General features: G+C 43.4%; 1 protein-coding gene across 2 annotated transcripts in view; it reads right to left on the bottom strand.

The window, feature by feature from the left end:
* Positions 1–10,000, bottom strand: part of LOC107575728 (disks large homolog 4) — an 18,937-nt gene that overhangs the window by 1,138 nt on the left and 7,799 nt on the right. For both annotated transcript variants that reach the window (XM_016262071.1, XM_016262072.1), the window contains exons 2-16: positions 7,665–7,715; positions 7,266–7,390; positions 5,778–5,947; positions 5,546–5,682; positions 4,716–4,857; positions 4,505–4,619; positions 4,245–4,401; positions 3,718–3,820; positions 3,508–3,619; positions 2,549–2,725; positions 2,354–2,408; positions 2,222–2,270; positions 2,040–2,141; positions 1,010–1,295; positions 709–800 (exon numbers count right to left, since the gene is read on the bottom strand). In XM_016262071.1, the coding sequence (XP_016117557.1) occupies positions 709–800; positions 1,010–1,295; positions 2,040–2,141; positions 2,222–2,270; positions 2,354–2,408; positions 2,549–2,725; positions 3,508–3,619; positions 3,718–3,820; positions 4,245–4,401; positions 4,505–4,619; positions 4,716–4,857; positions 5,546–5,682; positions 5,778–5,947; positions 7,266–7,390; positions 7,665–7,715 (1,873 nt within the window). The remainder of the gene's footprint in view (positions 1–708; positions 801–1,009; positions 1,296–2,039; positions 2,142–2,221; positions 2,271–2,353; positions 2,409–2,548; positions 2,726–3,507; positions 3,620–3,717; positions 3,821–4,244; positions 4,402–4,504; positions 4,620–4,715; positions 4,858–5,545; positions 5,683–5,777; positions 5,948–7,265; positions 7,391–7,664; positions 7,716–10,000) is intronic.

The raw sequence follows: 10,000 nt of genomic DNA, 5'->3' as shown, positions 1-10,000 counted from the left end.
GAGAATACATCATTATCTTGCGGTTTCAAAATAAAAGCTCGAACCCTCACTCTGATTTCACACGTTTTGATGTCCACATATGCATTTAGTTACAGTGGCTATAGCATCTCTGTCCTGAAGAAATGGCCAAATACTAAAGATTAAGTGTTTAGGATCGTACGGACGCAGTGATATACAACACGATTTTACGACCTCCCGAATTCCGAATTGAATTGAGAGAAGGGCAGTGTATAATAATAAACTGTGTTAACTATATGTAGTAAGCTACATTTAAATAAAACCGCTCTCTTTCTCGCTATCTCTCTCATAACTGCACAATCTTGCTATGAGACGTGACTGTTTGCTAGGCCTACAGGTTCTTTTTCAGCTCCGGGAAACCGGGCTTTATATTAATTATAAAGCCTAGTTACACGCTATAGCTAACAATTAGCAGCTACCTATCTCACCTGAGAACTGTAGCTCTTGAGTTACAGTGGAAAAGGAACATGTGAAAATAATTTAAAATATGAATTAAAAACTTCATAGCTTTCTTAAAAGAAGAAACTAGTAAGAATGACAAAACCCACAACAAAGTTACTAAAATTAAAATTAAAATGTTATTACTTCAAAATCTTAATAAAAACTATAAATGGGACTGGTTTGCCGCTCATGTCAACACCGTTTGAGTGCACTGGGAGGTTAGCCAATCAGAGAGTGATGATGTTTGACCTGAGAAACACTCGATGAAGTCCTGCTCCAGTTTGACGGCTCTGTCTAAAGCTCTTCGGGCCTGTTCCTCCGTCAGACGCTTGTTAATGTCTCTGAAATCAGACACAGCCACTGCAATCGTTACACTGTGTCAACTGACCGTGATCTCAGACACACACACACACACACACACACTATACACACTCTCAGACACACACACACACACACACACACTATACACACTCTCAGACACACACACACACACACACACACTATACACACTCTCAGACACACACACACACACACACACTCTCAGACTCACAGTATGTTCTGCAGGGATGAGGGTCGTATAAAGATGGCGATGGGGTGAATTTGGGCGGCCTGTAACCTCCTCACTGCATTCGCTGAAACATCCAGGATGCAGTGCTTCCCCTGCTGTTCTGCCACCTGTCTGACGCTCTGGACGCTGGTGCCGTACAGGTGGTTGTTGTACTGTCCGGCCTCGATGAACCGGTGACTCTGAATGTCTTTCTCCATCTGTTCACGTGACGGCACGAAGTGATAGTCGCGGCTGTCCACCTCGTACTCGCGCTTGGGCCGCGTCGTGTCTGTCAAACACAGGAAGCCTCTTCAGCAAGTCTTGTGTGCAGAATACAGTCCGAAAAAAACACTCGACTGCCATTCATAGAGTTTATCATCGTCATATGTGGATTATAAGGAGAAGTGCTGCTCGTTGTGAGTGTCGCGGGTCATTCAGACCAGGGTTATTACTTACCTAAACCTTAAAGAAAGTACTGAAATAACTTCAACTGCATCTTCTGATCAGACTGTAAAAGTGTTTCTGTCTTGCTTTCCAGTTCAAATGTCTAAAGATCATGACACATTTACCAGAGAAGATAATAAGTCTTGCTTTCTGAGAAATTCAACCCAATTTAATAAAAATATAAAAAATATCTGTCAGAAAAGAATCAACTTAATTCAAAGGGAAACAAGGTTTCATTCCCCACTGACAGATGTTTGTTCTTGTTTTAATCATAAACTCACTTCATTTTGTTCAATTTCTCAGAAAACAAGACTTCATATCTTCATATTCTTCTGATTGGTCCACTGTTCTGAAACTGACATTGATGAGCGGCGCTGCGTGTAAAAGTTGAAATTCTTTTAACTTGACGAGGCGTCTTAAAAACTCGAGGCGCTGCAAAAGACGCGAGCGTAACGGTCACGCACGCCCGTCAAGCGCGAGTTTACATAGAAAAACAATGGAAAAGTAGCGCACTGGAATGGAAAAACACATTCTGTGTGAATGGCTGCTAACTGTATCTCAACGATACGAAAATAACCCAGGTTCTTACGCGGGACGCAGGAGCCGAACTTGTCGGGGAACTCGGAGAGCAGATCGTCATTGACGCGGTCCTTGCTCGGCCCGAGGATGATGACGGGACGCGCGTAGTGCACTGTGGGACAGGAAATGACATCACAGTCAGTCAGCAGAACACACTGTGACAGCAGTGTCACCCAGAGATGCGAGACTCACCTTCAGCCTGAAGCACCGTCTCATAGCTGACGACGTATTCGCTGCGTCCTGAAACACACACACACACACAAAGCGTCAGCGTCACATGACCCGCCGTGAGCAACACACCAGACTCAAACACACTGCCGACGGGCCGACGGCTTCTCTGCCTCGCGTCTTCAGACGAGACCATTCCTTCCTCTCCACCCTACACACACACACACACACACACACACACACACACGATCAGCTGCTGATCAGTTTCATATTTAGAGTCACTGTCAGTCAGTCATCAGTCGAGAGTGAAACACTGTGATTCACACACACACACACACCACACACACACACCTCCTCTTGCTGGGAATGTATCCGGTCTCCTCCAGTTCTCCGTGTGGAGTCAGTTTCCCGGCCTGCCACCACTCCTCATCACTGCAGTCAAACACCTGCAGAACGTCTCCAAAGTTAAAGCTCAGCGCCTGCGACAGGAACCCACCATCCGCCGTCTTATCGTAGTCAAACAGAGCCCTGCAGACACACACACACACACGTGCGCGCACACACACACACACGTGCGCGCACACACACACACACGTGCGCGCACACACACACACACGTGCGCGCACACACACACACACGTGCGCGCACACACACACACACACACACACACAGTCAGTGCCAGTAGCATCATGTGTATGTGTGCGTTCAGGACCCAAAATGAACACTCTCTAAGCACTAAATGTGAGTAAAAATCAGTACAAAATGAAATTTTTCATGAATTCTCCCTGCAGTCTTCCACCAAAATAAAAGCTGTGGAAGAAGAGTGGACCGAGATCACAGCAGCGCAGTGTGAGAAACTAGTGAAGTCCTGCAGATGTGCTGAAGTCACTCAAAGCAGGAGCCTCTACACTTCCTACTCATTTCTGACAGCTGTAACCCTCCAAAATATTAGTTGTAATCTTAGAGACAGATATGTAGTTATTATTATTAGTGTAGAAAAAAAAATCTACATTTGATTTGTTTCTCCAAATGGTTGAGCCGTAAGCAGTAGTAACCGGCTGTTTTTCAATGAAGGCAGTATTCATGAGCAGTAAATGTTGTGAAGTCATCGGTCGTTGGCAGGTGTGTGGTTTGTTCTGGACTCTGTGTGTGAGTGTTTCTGTGTGTGTGTGTGTATGAGAGAGTGAGTGTGTGTGTTTGAGTGTGTGTGTGTGTGTGTTTTTTCTGGACTCTGTGTGTGAGTGTTTCTGTGTGTGTGTGTGTGTGTGTGAGAGAGTGTGTGTGTGTGTGTTTGTTCTGGACTTCAGTACCTGATGAAGAAGCTTCTCTTCCCGCTGCGTAATGACGCCGCTGCAGAAACTAAACTGCTGTTCATCAGCTGCTCCCGCAGGTCGTGAATCTTCGCCTCAAACCTGCTGTACTCTAAACATACACACACACACACACACACACACACACATGATGCGCTGATCCGGTGTGTCAGGACAGGGTTAATGAGGCTGGATTTCTCCGCGTCTCACCCTCGGGTCTGTACTGTGCGATGATGGTGACGGTTTGTCCTGCGCTCTTCAGCGCCGCCGCCGCCTGCTCGTGAGTCGCGTGACGCAGATCCACACCGTTCACCTGCAGCATCACAACAACATTACAGCAACGCTGCAGTGACAGGGTGTGTGTGTGTGTGTGTGTGTCAGTGAGTGTGTGTGTGTGAGAGAGTGTGTGTGTGTGTGTGCATGTTTTTGTGACAAATGAGGACATAAATGTGTATAATGACAAAGGTATGACAGGTATTACAAGGAGAAGCTGACTTTTCAGGACATTACCCCATGTCCCCACTTTTCAAAACGCTTATAAATCACACAGAATGGAGTGTATTGAAAATCTGAAATAGCAGAAAGTCTCCTGTGAGGGGTAGGTTTAGGGGTAGGGTTGGTGTAGGACAATAGAATATACGGTCTGTACAGTATATAAACCATTACACCTATGGAGAGTCCCCACTTTTCACAAAAACAAACCTGTGTGTGTGTGTGTGTGTGTATGTGTGACGTACACTCAGGATCTGATCTCCTTTCCTCAGCTCTTCGCTCAGATCAGCCGCTCCTCCTGCCAGAATGAAGGAGATGAAGATCCCCTCACCATCCTCACCGCCCACAATATTAAAGCCCAAACCCGTGGAACCCCTGAGAATGACCACACGCCGCGGCTCCCTGCGAACACCATGTGATACGTTTTGTAATGTTTGTGCTGGTCTGAATCATTACAGAAACAGACTCTGTAAGAGCAGCAGAAGGAGTGTATGAGTGTGTTGACCTGGGAATGTCCTCGTCCCCCAGCAGCAGAGCTTTAGGGATAGGAGAGTAACGGCGCGGAGACGAGGGACTGAGGGCTTGTGGGTAATCAGACATGTCCATATGAGGAGAATACGCTGCAGAAACACACAGACATCAGAGATCAGCTGTGAGTGTGTGTGTAGGAGTGTGATTGGGCGTGTGGGAGTGTGTGTGTGTGTGTGCGCGCTCACAGCTGGTGATGTCAGGAGGATTGTAGGCGTCTTGATGATGATGAAGAGTTTTGGCTACTCTCAGATAAACCACGTCTCCTGTGTTTTTCAGCGCCGCTACAGCGTCTTCATGCATCACGTCCTCTAGATACATATTATTCACCTAAACACACACACACACACACACACTCACACACTCTCACACTCACTCTACACACACACACACACACACACACAGAGACACACACACACACACACAGTAGATCAGTGTCATGATAAAACCAGCATCACTGAACATCCACGATTATCATAAGATACACCTCATGTCGTGATTTACACAGGAATTAGTGCACGTCAGAGATATAAAAGCTACAAATCCATGATTAAGACGTTTTTAACTTTTAAAGTTTTGTCACTTCTGGAGTCTATAATCCATAATAACTCTTCCTCCAGTGAAGAAGTGCATCTGCTGTTGTCTCTCGCATCAAAATCCAGCCACATGTTTGTTTAGAGCTGTTTAACCGCTGCTTGATCTGTGCAGATTTCTCTCCTGATTCACACCAGAACACTGACTCACTGGAGGAAGAGTTATTATGGATTATAGACTCTATGTATTTGAGTTAAAAACGTCTTAATGCTGGATTAGTTTCATCTTTTGTCTTCTCCAGATGTTCACTGATGGACTGGAGTGCTGTGGATTATTGTGATGTTTTTATCAGCTGTTTGGACTCTCATTCTGACGGCACCCATTCACTGCAGAGCATCCATTGCTGAGACACTGATGCAGTGCTACATTTCTACAAACCTGATGAAGAAACACACTCATCCTGATCTCAGATGTTCAAACTCACAGCGAGGATTTTGTCTCCGATCTGCAGTCGTCCGTCTCTATGCGCGGCTCCTCCTTCGATGATCTTGGTGACGTAGATGCTGTTGTCTGCGGGGACGTGTTGGTTCCCCACGCCGCCCGCGATGCTGAAGCCCAGACCTGCGGCAGAGGCTCAGCCAATCAGACCTGACCTGACCAAGCTGAAGGTCAGGTCAGCCCCGCCCCCTCCCTCGCTCGCTCGCTCGCTCACGCACCTTTAGGGCCCTTGATGAGCTTCAGCTCTGTGATGTTCTCCGCAGGCGGTCTGTGTCGCAGCACATAGAGCCGCACGATCGGCCCCGCCTCCTTCAGCGCCTCCACCGCTAAACTGTGAGTGACCTCCCGCACATCCACGTCATTCACGAACAGAATGCTGTCGTTCACCCTGAAACACAGACGGCTTACACTCACTGATCCTGAGAACACGTCCGGCCCAAAACTAGACACTTCTACAAACACCACACTGTTTCATTACACTGAAAAACAAATGGTCAAGGCTCCCTAAGTGAGCAGGTTTCATTCAGTATTAGTATTTCTTGATCAATTGCTGTGAAATTGTATCGTCCTACTGTAAACATTTATGTTGTATTGTCTTGTGAGAACTGCATATTGAAACAAGTCACTGAAACAAAATTTCCCCAAGGGGATGAATAAAGTTACTTAATAGAGCGGAGAGTTGACGGCTTACACTCACTGATCCTGAGAACACGTCCGGCCCAAAACTAGACACTTCTACAAACACCACACTGTTTCATTACACTGAAAAACAAATGGTCAAGGCTCCCTAAGTGAGCAGGTTTCATTCAGTATTAGTATTTCTTGATCAATTGCTGTGAAATTGTATCGTCCTACTGTAAACATTTATGTTGTATTGTCTTGTGAGAACTGCATATTGAAACAAGTCACTGAAACAAAATTTCCCCAAGGGGATGAATAAAGTTACTTAATAGAGCGGAGAGTTCCGGTGCTTGATTCTGATTGGCTGAGCCGCGTTCGAAGCTGTTGTGAATGACGCTACAAAGTAACACACACCTTTGTTTACTTTGTGTGTTGCTCGGCAACCACTTTGTAGCAACCACAACTGTTTCTGAGGAGCTACATTGTTTGGTGGAAGAATACTGTGTTTATTAATATCATTACACTTTATTTATAATTACACTAAAATTATAATAAAGAAAAAATCATCAAGTAACACATTGAATTAAGTGCGAAAATTTTAGACTGAAAAAATATTTTTGTAAAACATACTCCAATATTTTGTGTTTTATTTACAACTTAATAAAAAAAAATCTAATTTAATTTCCATTAGCTGATATCATGAAGTAGTATATTCAGTATAAAATACACTTAGTATCTGTTATAGTGAATATTATGTGTGCTGGTTTTAATTAAATATAATAGATAGTCTAATTAATAAATCAATAAAAATAAAGTGAAAAATGTAAGAATATTCAGCTTAAAGAAAATGCCTATTTTTGTAACATTATTTATGTAACAATTAAAGGTATTGCAAAGAAATAGACTTGATTTTCTTTTCTCTTCATTTATTTATTTATAAATAAATGAATAATATTTATTAATCTGTTAACTATTTAATTCATGATTTGCTTGCGGTGAAATGTGACCTGTACGTTTCTTTGTGACCTTCAGGCCAGAAATCAAATATAGATCCTGATCAAAAACGGCACAGGTGTGTTCTGTACCTGAGCCGTCCGTCCTGCGCCGCGGCTCCTCCTGGGATGATCTTAGTGATGAAGATACTGGGATCCTCTCCTATGTGAGGGTTATCAGTCCCACCGGCGATACTGAAGCCCAGGCCGGAGTTACCCTACACACACGCGCACGCGCACGCACACAGACACACAGACACAGACACAGACAGAGACACACAGACCACCCACACACACACACACGCACACACACACACACGCACACACTCACACACACACACACACACACATGCACACGCACACACACACACACACATGCACAGACACACACACATGCACAGACACACACACACACACGCAAGCTGATGCTCATGCACTACCACTCTCATATGATGCATTTGAGAAGAGCTGAAAGGAAGAGACGTCTCTAACCCTCTCCAGTGTGATCTCCTCATACTCCACGTCTCCGTCCATCCCGTTCATCTGAGAGACAGAGAGAAACATCACTCATCAGTATCATTACTCACTGAGCATTTCTTCAGCACAGGATCACACGGACTCCAGCTAATCTCAGGTGATTCTCCGTGATGCTCAAACACCTGCATCACAATGTATGTTTGTTTGTACCAAGAGCTCCTAAAAAACACAGACTCCTTGTGTATTTGCGAACAAATCTCTTTCTTATTCTGATTAAAGATGTTTTCTTTGGATTGTTTGACTACTCAAAAGAGAATACAGCTAAATATGCCTTGTGTTTCCTGCTAGCTAAATTTGAGATACATAAACAATAATCTGATGACAAAAAAAATTATTTACGATCCATCATTTCTGATCGGGACTTCGGAGCGTGAATCCCGAATCTGTCGATTCGTGAAATGATTCGCGAACCCGATCGATTCGAAGTTCAGATATGAATCAAATGACTTGTGATATGCTCTCCGAAGTTGCGATCTGAATCAAAAGATTCACAAATCTGCTCCGAAGTTGCGATCTGAATCAAAAGATTCACAAATCTGCTCCGAAGTTGCGATCTGAATCAAAAGATTCACAAATCTGCTCCGAAGTTCCGATCTGAATCAAAAGATTCACAAATCCGCTTTGAAGTTCCGATCTGAATCAAAAGATTCGCAAATCCGCTCCGAAGTTCCGATCTGAATCAAAAGATTCACAAATCCGCTCCGAAGTTCCGATCTGAATCAAAAGATTCACAAATCCGCTCCGAAGTTCCGATCTGAATCAAAAGATCCACAAATCTGCTCCGAAGTTGCGATCTGAATCAAAAGATTCACAAATCTGCTCCGAAGTTCCGATCTGAATCAAAAGATTCACAAATCCGCTCCGAAGTTCCGATCTGAATCAAAAGATTCACAAATCCGCTCCGAAGTTCCGATCTGAATCAAAAGATTCACAAATCCGCTCCGAAGTTCCGATCTGAATCAAAAGATTCACAAATCCGCTCCGAAGTTCCGATCTGAATCAAAAGATTCACAAATCCGCTCCGAAGTTCCGATCTGAATCAAAAGATTCACAAATCCGCTCCGAAGTTCCGATCTGAATCAAAAGATTCACAAATCCGCTCCGAAGTTCCGATCTGAATCAAAAGATTCACAAATCCGCTCCGAAGTTCCGATCTGAATCAAAAGATTCACAAATCCGCTCCGAAGTTCCGATCTGAATCAAAAGATTCACAAATCCGCTCCGAAGTTCCGATCTGAATCAAAAGATTCACAAATCCGCTCCGAAGTTCCAATTTAATCAAATGATTCGTGATCCATCATTTCAGATCGGGACTTCGGAGTGTGAATAACGAATTTGTCAATTCACGAAATGATTCATGAACCTGCTCGATTCTAAGTTCCGATATGAATCAAATGACTCGTTATACGCGCTCCGATTGGAGCACTTGGAAACAATTAATCATTTTGCGACGCAATGGCTTAACTCACTGATTCTCAAAGCGTGTTACGTGGGCTCCCTCTAGTGGTACGCAGAGGAATCACCGACTTAAATATTAATTCATGTTAAAACTAGGGATGCACCGATACCACTTTTTCCAGTACTCGCCCGATACCGATACTTTTATTTTGGTACTTGCCGATACCGAGTACCGATACCGATATTTTTATTGCGTTTGTAAATTTTTTAAATATTGGGTACAGAAACCAAAAGAGTATGTATAATGTTAGCTGGTTAACTTCATTTATCAAATAGATACAGCCAAACCTAAATGTATTCAGACACCTTCAACATTTCTCACATTATCTCAGTTTATTCACTATAGTTTAGAAAATGGTAATAAAATATAACAAGAACTCAGAGTTAAACTAGCTAAAATAGCTTACAATAAACCAAAAAATTAGACAGCTGTTAGTATGACAGTATTTACACAACTATCAATACTTAGTCAGGTGACCCTTAGCCTCAGTGACCGCCTGTAGTCTCCTGCGCATGCTGTCACCCAGCTTCATGCACACCTCAACTTCACTTTATTCCCAGACTCTGAATATTTTTGGGACCCAAATTTGTATACATTTTACAGGTAGTCCACTGTATGAAGAATTTTTGGGTATGATTTGTCACAGTTTACTTTATTCTGCTATCCTCACTTACATAAATGAACTATAGTGTCCTGCAGTAAAAACATATCAAAAATTATATCTGGTCTCTGAATAATGTTTGGTTTGACTGTATATCCTTCGGTTATTTTCACACTTAATTATGCCCATTAAAATGTATTTTACAAGTTTGTGTTACTTTCACTGTTCATT

This window comes from Sinocyclocheilus grahami, unplaced genomic scaffold (genome assembly GCF_001515645.1).
Source record: "Sinocyclocheilus grahami isolate Dianchi unplaced genomic scaffold, SAMN03320097.WGS_v1.1 scaffold2843.1, whole genome shotgun sequence".
Taxonomy (NCBI): domain Eukaryota; kingdom Metazoa; phylum Chordata; class Actinopteri; order Cypriniformes; family Cyprinidae; genus Sinocyclocheilus; species Sinocyclocheilus grahami.
The sequence above is the reverse complement of the archived record's forward strand: the minus strand, read 5'-3'. Positions and strand labels throughout refer to the sequence as shown.